The sequence below is a fragment of the Manis pentadactyla genome, chromosome 10 (assembly GCF_030020395.1).
Source record: "Manis pentadactyla isolate mManPen7 chromosome 10, mManPen7.hap1, whole genome shotgun sequence".
Lineage (NCBI taxonomy): Eukaryota > Metazoa > Chordata > Mammalia > Pholidota > Manidae > Manis > Manis pentadactyla.
In genome coordinates this window covers 36,912,984-36,930,426 of record NC_080028.1, presented here as the reverse complement: position 1 = coordinate 36,930,426, position 17,443 = coordinate 36,912,984, and the positions used below count along the sequence as shown (strand labels likewise).

At 50.1% G+C, this 17,443-nt stretch overlaps 1 protein-coding gene across 1 annotated transcript; it reads left to right on the top strand.

Moving 5' to 3' along the window:
• Positions 1–8,861: 8,861 nt before the first annotated feature.
• LOC118927221 (keratin, type II cuticular Hb5) lies at positions 8,862–16,055 on the top strand. The gene is made up of 9 exons (XM_036915152.2): positions 8,862–9,364; positions 10,974–11,182; positions 11,757–11,817; positions 11,964–12,059; positions 12,721–12,885; positions 13,150–13,275; positions 13,680–13,900; positions 14,631–14,662; positions 15,075–16,055. Exons 1-9 carry the CDS (start codon positions 8,945–8,947, stop codon positions 15,266–15,268), a joined length of 1,524 nt encoding a protein of 507 aa, XP_036771047.1. The 5' UTR covers positions 8,862–8,944; the 3' UTR covers positions 15,269–16,055.
• Positions 16,056–17,443: the final 1,388 nt, after the last annotated feature.

The following is a 17,443-nucleotide window of genomic DNA, read 5'->3' as shown; positions in this document are numbered from 1 at the left end:
AGTATAGAAGACCTGAGCAACACCATCAATTAACCTGACTTAACTGAACACACCACCCAACAATAGTAAAATACACATTCTTCTCAAGTGACAACAGAGAACATTCACCAAGATAAGCCATTTCTTGTCCACAAAACAAATCTTGACAAGTTTAAAAAACTCTACCCCATACAAAGTATGTTCTCCAACCATAATGGAATTAAAGTATAAATTAAAGTCAGAAAGCTATCTAGAAAAAACCCCAAATACCTGAAAATCAAACACCACACTTTTAAATAACAAATGGGTCAAAGACAAAGTCACAAGGAATATTAGACAATATTTTAATCTAATATAAATGGAATCACAGCATACCAAACTTTGTAGGATGCAAATAAAGCAATGCTTTAGATACTTAAGTCAGAATAGAAGAAAGGTGTCAGACCGATTATTTAAGCTTCTCCCTTAAGAAACTAGGAAAAGAAGAGTAAACACAAAGCAAGCAGAATAAAGGAGATAATAAAGACAAGAGCAGAAAACAATGACATTGAAAAGCAAAACAATAAAGCAATGAAACCAAAAACTAGTTCTTTCAGAAGATCAATGGAATTGGTAAACATCTAGTGAAACTGACCAAGGAAAATAAAAGAAACCGAACAATAATTAGGAATATTAGGAGTGAAACAGGGGACATCTCTACAGGCACTACAGATATTAAAAGGATAATAAGGGAATATTTTAAACAGCATTACCCCCATAAATATGTGAACCTAAATGAAATGGATCAGTTTTTTGAAAGACAAATTACCAAAGCTCATTCAAGAAGAAATAAATAACCAAAAAGAGAGCCAGTTTCATGGGTGTGTGTAGTATTGTGATTTGTAACAAGAAAACACATATTCGGTTTTCATCCCCTCCTGGCACAAATCTCCTGAAACCCCTATAATTTCCCAAGTGATCAATTTCCTGAGTGGATCAATCATGACTATGAACTGAATGTCCATAAAAACCCAAAAGAACTGGTTTGGGAGTGTTTCCAAGTTAGTGAGCACATGTGGGAGGAGCGGTGTGCCTGGAGAGGGAGTGGAAACTCTGTGCCCTTTCCCTGTACCTTGCTGTATGCATCTCTTCCATCTAACTGTTTGTGAGTGATATCCTTTTATAATAAACCAGTAATCTAGTAAATAAAATGTTTCTTTGAGTTCTCTGAGCCATTCTAGCAAATTGATTGAACCCAAGGAGGGGGCTGCTGAAACCTCCAATCCATAGCAGGTTAGTCAGAAGTCCAGGCGTTAGCCTGGGCTTGCAACTGGTGTCTAAGAGCGGGGTGGGCAGTCACAGTCTTGTAGGACTAAACCCTTAACCTGTGGAATATGATGCTGTCTCCGGGTGATAAGATCAGAATTGAGTTGAATTATAGGATACCCAGCTAGCATCTGAGAATTGCTTACTGATATGGGAAACCACACACACACACACACACACACACACACACATACAGATTGTGACCAGAACAGTTACTGTCTGTCTTGTGTGATCATAGTGTCCTCAGCCATAGAAAGTCTCCCCACATGGTTTAATGATTTTTGTCACCATCTTGAAATTCTTCATTTTTAACAAGGAGCCCTAGATTTTTATTTTATATTGAGCCCCATAAATTGTGTAGCCAGTCCTACCTGAATAGCTGCATATCTACTAAAGAAATTGAACATGTATTTTAAAATCTTACAACAAAGACAATTTCAGGTCCAAATACCTTCACTGGTGCATTAGACCAGACATTTAAGGAAGAATTCAACCCAGATTCTTCCAGAAAACATAGAAAAGAAAAAACTTCCCAACGCCTTTTACAAGAGCAGCACTACCCTGATACCAAAAGCAGACAAAGATGTAACAAAAAAAGAAAACCACAAATCAGTATCTCTCATGAACATAAATGTAAAAATCATTATTGACAAAATATTACTGGATTGAATACAGCAACCAATAAAAGGATCATATCATAACACATAGGGTTTATTTAGCTTAGGAATGCAAGAGTGGTTCAACTTTCAAAAATCAATTAATACAACTCATGATATCAACAGACTAAAGAGAAAAAAAATCATACAATTATCTTGATAGATGCACAAGAAGCATGTGACAAAATTCAACATCCATTCCTGATAAAAAACTCTCAGCAAACTAGGAATAGATGGGAGCTTCCTTAACCTGGTAAATGGCATCTACAAAAACAAAAACCAGCAACAATGACAGAAACAAAAACCCTACAGCTAAAAGCATCCTTAATGTTGAAAGACTGAATTATTGGGAAAACATTAGGGGTTCTGCTCACACTACTATTAGTCGGTGTTATACAAACAGGCCTACCTAGCGAACTAAGGAAAGAAGAAGAAATAAAAGGTGTATGGGTTGGAAAGAAAAAAATACAACTGTGTTTATTTTCAGGAGGCATATTTTTCTACATAAAAAAATTCCAAGGGATCTTTCTGCAAACACCTATTAGAGTTAATAAGTGAGTTTCACAAGGTTACAGGATGCAAGGCAATATACAAAAACCAATTACATTTCTATATACTAGCAAAGAACAACCGGAAATTAAGCATATTTTAAGTATCATTTACAATAGCATCCAACAAAATGAAATATTTAGGTATAAGCCTTTAAGAAGTATGTGAAGGATCTATATGCCAAAAACTGCAAAACAATACTGAAATAAATCAAGACAAAGAACTGGAGAGAGATATACTATTCATGAATTGGAAGATTCACTGTTGTTAAGGTCAATTCTTCCCTAAAGATCGTCCCCCAAAAATGACATAGGATCAAACCCATGGACTCCAGTGTGGGCAGAGCCGGGTTCAAATGCCAGGTCCTCTGCTTACTAGCTGTGTAACCTCAGGTAACAATAACAGGCAAAAATAATACCTAACATAGATTAAACTGAGAAGTGTCCTATATTTGTCATGCTTTAACTCCCTTGATTTTTTTCAATAATAACCTTATGCCATAAGTACTTACATTATTTCCTTCTAAAATTATTTTTTTATTATTTGACAGATGACAAAACCTAAGCCCAGAGAGGTTAAGTGGAAGCAGAGGCATTCTGACCCCAGAACCCACACTTGTCACCACTATGCTGCTCTGCCTGTCACTTGATCTTAGTAAGCCTCTTGCCTCATCTGTAAATTGGGGAACTATTTACTACTTCAAAGAATTGTGGCGATTACACATAATGGCATGACTAAAATGCTTAGCACATAGCCTGGCACACAGTGGGTGCATAATAAGTGGTTTCTACTGTTTTGGTGATGATGGTGGTGGTGATTCTAATTTTACTGCTAATGGAGAGGAGCTGTGTTTGGCAGCTCATGCATTCCAGTGTCAAATATGGCTGGATGCTGACGTGTCAGCAGACTATTTCCAGGGTCCGCATCCAAGGGGGCCAGAGCCCTGAGCCACAGGCAGGCAGCTCCCCAGTCTTTGTTGCTCCGGGGACCTGACTGAGCCTCTGCCCAGCCAACTGTGGGGGTTTGCTGCCCTCTGCTGGCCGCCAACTTCCAAGGACGCACTACGCGACAGATTTTCCAAGTATTTTGGCCTTGACAGGGAGGAAAGGGGAGCTTGGTGTCTTTTAAAATTACTCTTTCCCAAAAAATTGTGATTAGAACACAAACCTTTCAACAATCAATAGCAAATTTAAGAAATAAATCCACCCTCAATCCCGACAGCCCAACACAGCACTGTTTTCACCATTTTGTGTTTCTGTCAGTCTCTGTTCCCAAAAGTGCTCAGAAAACCACAGCCTTGAGGCAGAAAAAAGTCACAGAGGGCTCTGGGTCCTGTGGTTTTCCAACAGGGACTCCTCAGGGTTCAAGGGCCAGGGCTTCCCACAAGGTGACATTTTCTGCCAAAAGTCAAATACCTAAAATGTCCAAGATATCCATTCATTTATACACTCAAGCAGTCAACAAATATTCACTGAGCATGTACTACATTCCCTGTGCTGCTCCAAGTGCTTGGGAACTATCAGTGATCAAAACAGAGCAAATCCCTGCTCCCCTGGAGTTTATCTAGGGGTGAGAGACTGACAATAATTAATAAATAGAAAAACAAAGCCAATTATAGAGTGTGTTCAAAGGTGTTAAGTGTTATGGGAAAAATAAAACATCAGTGGTGCAAGGTAAGCCTGATGGAAAATGCCCAGGGGATGGGAGGGCAGGTTGGCCTTTTAAAAGAAGGGTCAAGGATGCAATAGAGGGGGTTAAGGACTTGATAATATGGGTGAATGTTGAAACCACTGTGTTGTTTATGTGCAACCATCATAAGACTGTATATCAATGATACTTTAATTTTTTAAAAAGGGTCAGGGAGCCTCTTTGAGGGGCCATATTTGAATAAAGACCCACAGGTGGCAGAGAGCCATGCCATGTGGCTGAGGGAAGAACATTTTGGACAGAAGGGACAGCCACGCGAAGCCCTGGAGTCAGGAGGGGCGCCAGGTGTCTCTGGGAAGAGGCGGGAGGCCAGTGCAGTTGCTGAGAGCAAGGAGATGAGATGAGATGAGATGAGAGAGTGACTACGATACAGGCAGTGGCTTCTTGGCCACCCTCCACCCGTCCATGGAAGGCAGCAGAGAACCATCAGGGCATTGTCACAGAGAAGCAACCAGATCCAATTCAGCGTGCTAAGGGGCTCACTCTACTGCGTTGGGAACAGAGGGGAGGGCCAGAGCAAGCAGAGAAACCAGCGTGTCCGTCTGATCTGTTTCCATAAACATATATATGGCTTTAGATAGCTGCCCTCCTCCCAAGACTTAGGACAATGTTTCTAGGGCTAAAAAGAAGGGAAGAAATGTTTCAAAACCATTACAAAGGTCCAATTCTGAAATCAGAGGTTCTGTCATGACTGAGCACCTGCTCTGACCCAGAGTAGCCATAGGAAACAGCAAAGCCTCCAGGGAACGCTGCCTGCTGGCAGGTGTGTGGCCCGGGTGTGGGAGGGGACTACAGAGTTCCTTGAGTTCCTGGTGGGGAAGCCCAGGGGGGGAAAGGGGGCAGCCAGGGAGCCACTGTGCCGGCTGGATGAGGGCCCTGTCCATGGTTCAGCCGGCCCTTCCCTGTTGCTCAGACCTCATTCCTCTCACATCAGGTCTCTGAGTCATACCCAAGTTTGATAAAGGCCAAATAAAGTGTCACAGGGCTAGAAGACCCTTCAAGAGCTGTGTGCCAACACCAGGAGATGATGTACATTTAGATACATAAAAAGATGTGGAGAAGACTAGCAGAGATGGTGGGCAATGCCCAACTTAAATGAGCTGTGTGTGGGCAGCCGTCAAGACAGGCCTTGTCCATGGGGAGCCCGTCAGGGCTGATTCCGGAGAACCAGCCAGCCAGGAAGGCAGTCCCTGAGCCCAGGCAGATACAAGGACAGTTCTGAGGAGGAACAGGGCAGGGCGGGAAGGTATTGGTGCTCCCTTGCCTTTGGACAAATCCAGAAAGACTTCCTAGAAGCAGGTGGATTTTCAGCACAATAGAGAGAGCAGAAGGGAGGAAGGGAGGGGAGGCAGTGAGTCCCTGGCATGGGGAAGAGCAAACATGCCACCAGCAAGCATCGCAGCTTAGATAACATGCAGGAGGAGGGAGGGCATCTGCAGATGGGTGCGAGTGAGTGTGAGGGACGAGGAGGCCTCTGGGGAAACCCCAGGAGGTGGACTCCAGGAATGGAGCAGATTCAGAGGGAGTGGCGCAAGTTGCCTGGGGCTCCACGGTTGGGTAAAGAACCTCTGTCACCCAATTAGCTCTTGAAGGCTTCCTGAAAGAGGTGATCCATTAGAAACATTCTAAGTAATGGGAGGGATGTTGGTTCTTAAGTGGACACTTCTGACACTATGTCTGGCCTTCAAAAGGTATGCGAGCAGGAGGGGACAGGACCAGAGGGTGATGAATGACAACACCCAGGACAAGAGGGTGTGGAAAGGGATAATTGGAGTAACCCTGAGAGCCCCGGGAGGGGCATTTTATGAGCTGAGGCAGAGGAGGAGAAATCACAGCCTCTCTCTGACTAGTTCACAAAGGCTTCCTGGAAGAGGTGGTCAGCCATCGGGAGATATTCGGGGCAAAGGTGTGACCTGGGAGGAGGCTTGGATGTAGGGAGAAGGGCCCGGGTGGACAGTAAATGAAGAAGAAGCCAGTGAAGGGAGGTCTAGCTCAGGCTCCCACCCTGGGATCTGGGTCCCCCTGAGTGGAGGTGGTGGGTGTTGGATAGAGACAGGCATGGGGCTATGGGCTCTCTGAACCTCTCTGGGACTGAACCACAGTGAAGGCTCAGGTCCCACGTGCCCACACGGACCCTCCAGGACACCTGTGACAGACCGGCCTGTCTGTGAGTTCTCTGAGTTTCTCACTTGCCCTGGAACTGTCCCATAAGGACTCAGCCTGGCCGCTCCAACCCTAAGCACTATCAGAACAGTCTTCCTGAGCAATGGCCACCTGCCCAGGGCTCAGCTACTTTCTGCAACGATGCAAACTCCACCCAGTGTCTACATACCTGCCCAAGTGCTCAGAGCCCGGCTCTGGATAGCCTTGCTCGCCCTCGATGTGGGTGTGTGTGGGGGGGTGTTAGGGAGACGGGAGCAGCTCTCATAGGAGCCTTCTCTGGGACAAAGCCTCCACTCCCTCCTGCCCCCAAGGACAGGCAGAAAGGGATCTGGCTCCATCCTCTTCAAAAAGCTGAAGGAGAAGGGAGGCTTATAGGAGTTGTGAAGAGGGTGAGGTTTTATGGGCTTTCCTGGCTGGTTGAGCAGAGGACCCACCCATCTTCTACCTCCTACACTCACCTCCCACCTCCTCCCTACTTTCAGAGGGCTGGAACCCCTCTTAGGCTACACCCCACTGGCTGCAGGTCTACACAACAGTCAGGCAATAAGCTCACTGTCCAAGACATGGGAATACATCCCTGGACCCAGGCCAGCAGGGTCCCCACTGAGGGGTGGTGCCAGGAAACCATCCTCCATGCTTCCCAATTTAGCTTCCTCTCTCCACCTCCAGACTCCACTCCAAATTTTTTTACTAGTGAAATCAAGTTAAAGAAAGCATTAAAGGTAGCCATGAAAGGGTAAAGAAGTCACAAATGTGCAGAGGAGGTAAAGGCCATTGGTAGTCAAAAAACACACCCAATCTCTGCTGGGTGAGGGGTGCAGGAGGGGTGGGGCTGTTTCTAATAGGAAGAAAGAGTCCCTTTCTTTTTTACAGAGTTTTCTGCTCCCAAAGCACATTCTTGTGTATTCTCCACTTAATCTTTGCAACAACCCTGGAATTAAAGATGAATCCCACATTACAGTTGAGGGAACGAAAGCTCAGAGAGGTTAAGAACTTCCCCAAAGTCACACAGCTAGGAAGGGCAAAGGCAGCACCTGAACCGAGTCTTCCCACTTTGATTGCCAGATGCCATCTGCTTCCCCACTAGGGACTATGATCTAAAGACCATCTGGGGACACCTGGGGAGGCTACTGCTCCTCCCGACCAGCTGCCCACAGTCTCTCTGCCCTACTTAGAAGAACGGGTGTGGAGTGTGGAGACAGAAACCAATCAGCCTGGTCTGGGGGAAGGCCTGCGATGGGCCCGGCCACTCAGGTGAACACAGACCGAGGAAGGACTGGGTGATGGTGGCCCAGTGGCAGCCTTTGGCTCTGGGAGGCTCCCCAGAGTGTGTGTCACTCTCAGAGAGACCTAATCTGCTCTTCCTCCTGATGATCCTAACACCTCCGGTGCGTGGCTGGCCTCCCTGGGGGCAAAGACCACATTCCCCGGGTCTCTGTTCAATGGGCACTGAAAGAATAGCAATCATTATCCTAATAAGTGGCTCCAGGATACACAGGGAAGCAGGGTCCTTAGGAGAAGCCAGGCTTCCAGAGCCCCCAGGAGCCAGAAATCATAGTGTCCACGGACAAGAGCCCCCGTGTCTGTGGAGAGCAGTCTAAACATTCCTCTAGGCAGGACAATTCCAGGGCTGCTGAACAGGACGAGCAACTCCAGTGGCTGGTGGTCTTGGAAGAAAGAGACTCACAGGACACCTGTTCCTTCTTAAAGACCCCAGGGAAGGTGCCCAGGGCAAATTCAGAGCAGGGTTATCCCGGGACTGGAATCTCTCATCCTTTCTGCCAAGTAGGAGAAAGTGGCGACAAGGGAGGCTCTCCATTAGCCACAAGTGGTCATTATTGTGGCCACTAAGAGTTGAGCAGTTTGCAGTTTTTCTGGGTGAGAAATGAAGGCTCTGAAGCCGAGGTCTGGAATCCAGAAGGTTCTAAGGAACCATGTGTTCCAGCCCCCTGTCCTATAGGGAGCGTGGTCAAAATGGACCCTCTGAATATCAACCGCCTTCCAGGCAATGCCGCCCGGGTGGGTTTGGACTTGCCTGATCTATCAGCCTTTGAAACATAATGATGTACTTGAGAATATGTCCTACATGGAGCCAGGAAGACAGAGGTAATGACATCTCATGGTCTCACACAGCCTGGGACCCTAGAGCTTCTCTCTTGAGACGGTGGCCCCAGCCTCTTCCCCAAACCCAGCCACCTCAGGCTGTTCAGATCCGTCTCCAGGTGTGGGTTGAGGCCATATCACAGGGAGACTGAAAGAAAACTAATTACTTAATATATGTAAACGAGCTTTGAAGATGAAAAGTGCAAACGCAGTGTCCCTAATAACATCTTCAATACTTTTACGGACTCTCAGAGTCGCCGCTGAGCTCACCTTTAAGATGAGTCCTTGGGGAGTTGCTGGCAAACACCCCAAGCCAATAAACAACATAAAATGGCTTTTCACTCGTTTTATGCAGCCAACCCCAGCTCTCCCCACCAATAAAAGGACCAGGGAGGATCAGAGAGGCCAGAAGGATCCTAAGCAGCGCACCCCGCAGTCCTCACCAACTTCCACAGCACTCAGCATCTGCTCAGATCCCCACCATGTCGTGCCGCTCCTACAGGATCAGCTCAGGATGTGGTGTCGCCAGGACCTTCAGCTCCTGCTCCGCTGTGGCCCCCAAAACTGGCAGCCGCTGCTGCATCACTGCCGCCCCCTACCGAGGGGTGTCCTGCTACCGGGGTATTACGGGCTTCGGCAGCCGCAGCCTCTCTAACCTGGGCTCATGTGGGCCCCGCTTGGCTGTGGGCAGCTTCCGCATCGGCCCCTGCGGCCGCAGCTTCGGATATCGTGCCGGTGGCGTGTGCGGGCCCAACCCGCCCTGCATCACCTCCGTGTCGGTCAACGAGAGCCTGCTTGCGCCCCTCAACCTGGAGATCGACCCCAATGCGCAGTGCGTGAAGCAGGAGGAGAAGGAGCAGATCAAGTGCCTCAACAACAGATTTGCCGCCTTCATTGACAAGGTCAGTGAAGCCTGGAATGGTCCAGAGAAGGTCCCAGCCCTGCCCTCCCCTCGGGAAGGTCCCGAGTCTTTTGGGGAGACAGCACAGCAGCCAGGTTTGAGACAACAGAGGGATAGAAATGCAAATCAGTATAGGCGGAAGGATCAGTTTTCATCGTTTAATTCCTGCAGTGTGTAGATGGCCCAGTGTGGTCCAGAAATGGAGCCTATGATCTAAAATGTACACGGGCTTCCAGACAAGACGGTATAGGAGTATCAGAGCTGCCCCTGAAAAACTGGACTGGGCACAAGGTGCTGCAAGAGTGGGAGATAACAGGAAGAGTGAGCAGCATGGGGCTCACGGCCCAGGCAGCTCCAGAACTGGTTGGCACGTGGCTCAGGGCCATGCTGCCTCCCCCATCCTTGCTGTGCCCCTCAGCAGTGTGGGACCTGGCATGTTCTGTGTCTGAAGCAGCACCAGCCTCATGCGTGTTGTAAGGATTCATGGGATCATACATGAGAAGTGCTGGCATGTAGGAAGTGCTCAGTAGATATTAACTGTTAGTATTATTTTCCATGGACCATAGCGGGCAAGGAAATGGGTGTGACAGTTAACCACCAGGCTTGGCACCCTCCTTCACTGATGGAGGGCTGGGAATGCAGAAGGAGAAGTGGCCAGGTGTGCAGGAGGAGGCCCACCAGGGCAGAGTGTAAAAAACGCTGCACAGCAGAATAGACAGGACCAGGCTCTGAGATCTGGGAGGCAATGCAGTGACCTTTCTGTTACCAATTTCTCTTTAGTGCCTTTCGTTAATCTTCAAAATGGCCTAATAGGGTAGGTATTTTTATCTCTATTTCTGTAACAAATTGAAGCTGAGAGAGTTTCCATGAGCTGCTTAGGCATACTGTGATGGGCAGGCCAAGGGGACTCAAAGGGTCATGAGATCCTGACTCTACACTTACTAATTGTATGACAATGAGCTAGTCATTTTACAGCTTGGGGTCCCATTTCCCCCACCTGTACAATAAGGGAAATAATAGCTCCCCCCAAAAAGGGTTACAAGAATTGAATGAAACTGACAGATACAGATACAGATGTGTGTGTGTGTGTGTGTGTGTGTGTGTGTGTGTGTGTGTGTGAGAGAGAAAGAGAGAGAGAGAGAGAGAGTGTATCTTAGCACAGGTCCTGGCATCATATAGTAGATGTTCAATAAGTGTTGAATGAATTAATAAATGAATAACAATAACCATAGAAATAGTTGAGCATTTACTATGTGTCTGGGACTCTTCCAAGCATTTACATGTATTAACTCATTCAATCTTCACAACTCTAAGGAAGGCACTATTATCATCTGTTTTAGAAATGAGAAACCAAGCACCAAGATGTTAGACAATTTGTCTTCCAGAACTGGGACTTGGAGCAGACCTCTGGCTTCAAGCCCAGGGCACTTTTGCTCACACTGCCTCCCTGGGAGGCTGGGAGCAATGCCCCCTGAGTTGAGGACGCTCAACCCCAAGGCTGAGCCCCAGGCTGGCCCTGGCTGTTCAGTGAGCATCAGGGGCAGAGAGCTCTGGGGGACCAGGCACCTCCTCGGCTCCCCCTGAGTCTCTTTCCCCACGTTGGGCGGCAGGTGCGCTTCCTGGAGCAGCAGAACAAGCTGCTGGAGACCAAGTGGCAGTTCTACCAGAACCGCCAGTGCTGCGAGAGCAACCTGGAGCCGCTGTTCAATGGCTACATCGAGACGCTGAGGCGGGAGGCTGAGTGTGCAGAGGCCGACAGCGGAAGGCTGGCCTCCGAGCTCAACCACGTGCAGGAGGTGCTGGAGGGCTTCAAGAAGAAGTGAGTGTGGCACCACCAGGGGAACCCAGTGGGGAGTGGGGAGGATCCACCCACAACCCTCTGCAAACAGCCCCTTTAAGGTTCCTGTCAACAGTGGCTGTCTGGAACCCTGGGGGATATCCAGTAGGGGACTGGGGGTTCCTCAAATTCTGGCTCCACCTCTACCCCTTGGAGGTCCTGTGGGTCTTAGAGCTCGTTTCAGGGGGAATGAGGAAAGGAAACCAGTGGAGTTCCACAGCTTACCATGTCCCTACCCACCCCGGCTCACCGTGTGCCACGGGCTCTCCATTCTCCCTGCCATGGCACTGGCTCTCTTTGCTTAGGATCACAGAGGATTTTAGATTGGGTGGGTGCAGTGTGCACTCCCTGATCTCACGCCAGAGGCAGCAGGACTGGGGCAGTAAAACCATGCCAGGACAAGGGCTAGTCCATGAATAATGCATAAAATAGACCATGGAGAGGACAAGATAACCCTTACAGGGACTAATCCCTTTGACCCTGCGAAGAGCTTGCCTGGGAGCTGAGATGGTATCCAAGCCCCCACAACTCTTGCCCCTCTCTCCCCCAAACCCAGGTATGAAGAGGAGGTGGCTCTCAGAGCCACAGCAGAGAACGAGTTCGTAGTTCTAAAGAAGGTGAGGAGACTTGTCATGGGGCAGGGAGGGAGGGGGACCAATCTGTGTAACCTCTAATCGGGGGACACAGTCACCACACTGGCCACAGAGGCACCTTCCTTGGGCCTCTCCCACACGCACTCCCCCTCCCTTTGCTCCACCACCAGGATGTAGACTGTGCCTACCTGCGGAAATCAGACCTGGAGGCCAATGTGGAGGCCCTGTTGGAGGAGATTAATTTCCTGAGGCGCCTCTATGATGAGGTGAGGGGGCCTCTGTCAACCAGACCAGCAGGTGGAGGGGAGATATGAAGACCTGGGGGAGAGGAGAGAGGGTGTGTTGTGTGCATATGATGTAAGCATGAAAAGAACATGCACACACATGCAAAAGGGGGATGTTGTGTGGCTGTCCCAGACACATTTATGTTTGTGCCTGGTGAGAGTGCTGGAGGGCTGTCAAGCATGTGTGTGGATGGGCCTTTGTCTGCGGTGCAGTGGGTGAGCCCATGTGCTGCTCTGTGGGCATGTCTGTCTCTGCAAGGATATAAACTGCATGCGGTAGGGTGTGTGTCAGGGTGGGTCTCCAGTTAGAGAAGGATCTTAATGGACAGGTCACTAGTCCAGAAATCCAAAACCCAGCTTCTCTGCTGGGTGACTTTGAAGCAGGTCTTTTTTACATGATGGGGATCAGTTTTCCCATTTGTTAAGTCAGAGGCTGCCTCCAGCTGACCTCTAGGACCCCATCCAGCTTTATTGTTTTATGATGTACCTGTGTGTGAATGAAGGTGAGGGAAGCATGTGGAGCAGGAGTCATGTAACATGCATGAGCAGTGTCCCCTCCAGGGAGAGATCACTGCCCCCAAGGGTGGAGCACATGGTCCACACCAGACCCCAAAACCAAACGCACTGGCTGTTGGTTCCCCAGGAGATCCGCATTCTCCACTCCCACATCTCAGACACCTCAGTCATCGTCAAGATGGACAACAGCCGGGACCTGAACATGGACTGCATCGTGGCTGAGATCAAGGCTCAGTACGATGACATTGCCAGCCGCAGCCGGGCCGAGGCTGAGTCCTGGTACCGCACCAAGGTGAGAGGCCCAGGACACCTGCCTCCTAGACGTGGCAGTGGGAGGGATTCAAGGTATATATTAGAAATGGCTCTTTTTGTTTGGGATTTTGATCTTTAGGGATGGGAAGAGAGGGACAGACAGCTCTCAGTTTAGGTGGCAGGTCAGGGTTGCCCTGTATGGTTGCACAGGCTGAGCACTGCACAACCTTCACAATCATCCATGGTGACCTGAACGGGCAGGATTCCCATCCTGAGGCTCAGGAGCATCTCTGCTTCCCCCCAGTGTGAGGAGATGAAGGCCACAGTGATCCGGCACGGGGAGACCCTGCGCCGCACCAAGGAGGAGATCAATGAGCTGAACCGCGTGATCCAGAGGCTGACCGCTGAGATTGAGAATGCCAAGTGCCAGGTAAGGTACAGGGGGGCTCAAATACCCAGCACAGGCAGACTGTAGCACCAGGCCCTTTGCTCCCAGGAGGGCGAAGTTCTGGCCCCATCAAGCCTCACAGAGTGCCTGTGAGGAAGCAGGGACCCAGAGAGGGGCAGGGGCTCTACCACACCCAGTATTCGAGCTGGAATGAAACTTATCACTGACATCCCCCTCCTTGGCCACCCTGCAGCCACCACCAAGGAGAGATGGTGGAAAGCTCCCATGTCCTCTTGTGTGTTCACACTCTCATTAACTACTTATGATCATAGGTAATTAACCTACCTTCTCTCTGGGACCCTCCTCTTCCTGCCCCAACTCCATCAGTTCAGGTGAGCCAAGCTTTCCTTTCTCTCATTCTTGTCCTCACATCTCCTTCCCCATAGCGTGCCAAGCTGGAGGCCGCTGTGGCAGAGGCTGAGCAGCAGGGCGAGGCCGCCCTCAATGACGCACGCTGCAAGCTGGCTGAGCTGGAGGCCGCCCTGCAGAAGGCCAAGCAGGACATGGCCTGCCTGCTCAAGGAGTACCAGGAGGTGATGAACTCCAAGCTGGGCCTGGACATCGAGATCGCCACCTACAGGCGCCTGCTGGAGGGCGAGGAGCACAGGTGAGACTAAGGAGGGCCTCATGGGCTATATAGGAGGAGGCCCTGTTCCTCTGGGAGTGAAACTCCCTGACCCCAAGTGTGAGCTACATCTCTGCCTACTGCTAGTACAGGTGAAGCTTCAATAATAGGAACAATTTATTGAGTGCTTATCATGTCAGGCCTGTGTTAAATGCTCATTTTCATCCACAATCCAATGAGATAGGTATCATTTTTTTCCCTCCAAAGATAAGGAAATAAGACTCAGTGTTTGGTGACCTTCTCATGGCCATACAGTTAATAATTGCAGAGCTGGGACCTGTACCCAAGTCATGGGCCTCTAAAACCCATCTCTCCCAGCAGTTTCCTATATGGCTGCAGTCTGGCAGATCATACAGGCTTGGGCACTTAGGAGGGCAAGGCACTCTTAGTGCACATAGCTCTTCACTGGCACAAAACCCCTTCACACACGCTCGTGAATTTGCTTGGACTTTCCCCTCTGAGAGTCTGCTCAGCACTACCCAGGGTAGGCGGGTCACTCAGATGGGAGTTTGTAATCTCATGCACCTCTGCTGACAATCAGGAGGCCTATCTGCATAGTCAGAGAACAATTAAAGAAAGAAAGTGAACATTCAGTGCAGATTTTGGAGAGCCCTTCCTGCATCTCAGGAGGGTCCTCTCTGTCCCAGAGCAACCATTGCCTCAAGAAATGCAGCTCAGGGTCCAGAGCTAACAGAGATTTCTTTCCCTATAGGCTGTGTGAAGGCGTGGGCTCTGTGAATGTCTGTAAGTATCAGCTTGAAACCCCCTAGAAAAAATGGCTTTGTTGATGGGCAAAGCTGAACTTCACCTAACCTATTGAATCTGTAATGTTTCTCAACGGGGAGAGGGCTTCCCTTCTCCCCTGGCTCCTCTCTGGGGAGCATTTATTGGGTTAGATAAGCGCCCTCCACTGGTGGCGGTGTGAACTGCAGGCCAAGGCAGCTTCGCCCCTCTGGGTCGGGGGTCCTCACTTCCTTCTTGCCCCACTCCCCTAAAGGCTGAGATGCTGAGAGGAGCGGGGCCCTGAGCTAGTAACCACTAAACCCCTTTCAGGAGGAGGACACCCCTGCTATGCAGGAGACCCTTAGGGTTTGTCACAGGGTTGGTCAGGTCAGAGCAGGCCACTCACCCCTCCGTGTCCCCTGTCTTCCCACAGGCGTCAGCAGCTCCCGCGGTGGAGTCAGCTCTGGGGGCCTCGCATTTAGCGCCACCTCGGGGCGTCAGATTGTCTCTGGCCCCGTGGCCACCGGAGGCAACATCACGCTGATGGCACCCGACTCTTGTGCCCCCTGTCAGCCCCGCATCTCCAGCTTCAGCTGCGGGAGCAGCCGCTCGGTCCGCTTTGCATAGAGGCCAGGCGCCTGCGTCTGCCTGAGCACAGAATGATGTGTGAATGGAAAAATGTGTGCTTGCTTCCGGGATTTTCCACATGTTCCTACAGAGGGAAAGACCCTTGGGCCGCTCTCCGTCACCTTATTATTTTAGGGAGTTGTTTCCTGGTTCTCCTCTCGGCTTCAGTTAGTCATTCCCGTCACTTAATTCCAATTTTATCCCAAAATACCCGTGGCCGATTTGAATTATTCACCAAGCTCTCCGGGACACTACCGGTCACCCAGGGAGGCTGACATCATGAAGCTTGGCCTTCCCTGGAACGTAAATGAACCTAACTGCCTAGCCAGGTCCTGGGCAACCTGAGTTTCAGAGAAAAGTTCCACACGCCCAACCCCCAACTCCCAGCAGCCCCCATCTCCTGGCTGGTGCGGTCTCTGCAGGAAGAACTTGCCCAGTGGTCATTTTTGTTGTTTCGCTTGTCTCTCTGACTGCATTCTTCTGGGTTAACCTGTTGCAGCCAAACTCCTCATATGACCTCCCAGTTGAGAGTCCCATTATGAGGGGGAATCCTTTTGACTTTGGACAGGTCTTGGGATTCAATGCCCCTTTGTACATTTCAAAGGAACTCCGCGGTTGCTCTGGATCGCCCCCTGCTGGTGCAGGAGGGATCTGTCCCGTGGAGAGAGGCAGGATCGAGGTTAGGCCGCTTCCTGGGTCTCCCTCTTGTTATGACTGTCTGTGGGTGACTTGCCTTCTGGGTTGTCTCAGTCTGTGTTTCAATAAATGCTGCTTCAATGCAAGGATATATGATCTTGTGAATGACAGTGTCTCTGTCCACTCCAGTAGTTCATTCAGTTGCCTCTGGCCCCATCCCTGCTGGCAACCCATTCCAGCTCCAGGCAGTGTCTCCCCGCATGGGCCTCTTCCTGTCCACTTTGGTAGCCTAATTCCAGCTCAGTCCTTCTCTGTCCACTCAGGCCTGGAACATAACTCCAGCTTCCCCATTATCCCTGACCCCACCTCACATAACCCCCACAGCCAGAATCCCACCCCAAATTCATTGCTCCCACTCCCTACCACCTGGTTCAAACCAGTTCCCAGCACATGCGTGTGCTTCTTACACCAGGAGCAGGCTGCCTCCATCTCCTCTTTTCCCACACCTGTTCCTCAGCCCTGTGTGACCCCTCCACCCCAGTGCTGATCTTCCCAGATTTGGGCTCAACTCCATGGAGACAAGTCCACCCTCTGAGGCTACCCAGGACCATCCTTATGGGCACCCAGGCCTTCCCACTCCCCTTCTCCCATCTGCCTTTGCTCAGCACTTTCTCTGCTCTCCCTTCCTACCCTCCATCCTACACATACAAATAGTCCCCCTCCACCCCACAGTGCCTCAAACCCTGAGGACCTCTGGTCCTGTCTGTGGCTCAGGGCCAGGGTGAGCCTGGGGTGTGTCTGGAGCCTGGATTAAGCTAGAAGTTCCTGAGGGCAGGAAGGGTCTCCTCCTGGCTCTGACCCCCAACTAAGTCCCAAGCTGGGGCTCCAGGACAATCAGGCTTAGGATGGCTATTTGAGCTCAGGTAGAGCAAGAGGAGTAGACATCAGCCCTCTGGGACCCACCTCCATGTCATCATTAAGAGAACAGATCAGATGTCACTGTTCCCGGGAATAGTGGCAAAATGCCCCCTCTGCTGCTTACCCCAGGCCTTCTCCTGGGAGGAGAATCCCCATGCATTCGGATGAATCTTAGCTCCCAAAGGGGTGCAGCTCCACTGGAGGCTGCCAGCCCCTCTGAGTCCCTGGCTTCTGTTGTGTGAGGCTTGACAGCTGATACCAGGCAGACCTCTTCCAAGTTTCTTGACTGCACCCCCTCCGTCTTCAACCCCTCTGGACCTTGAGGGCATGGTCATGTTCAGTTTAGGGCACATCATTCATCCATGGGAAAGGTTAAATCTCAGGGGCTGAAATGTCAAAGCACCAACTCTGCCATGTCTCAGTCAGACACAGGGCAAGAAGTAACCCCCATGCTTTGGGTGTCTGCCCGTGGATCCATGAGATGGGCCCTTTTCAGCCTTGCACCTCCTGTGGCTCTGGATTGCTGGAGAGAGTCTGTGCTTGGGGACAACACCTTGATGTCACCATGAGTCTGGGCCAAGCATAACTAAAATGCCAAATCTGAGACTGCCCCCAACCCAC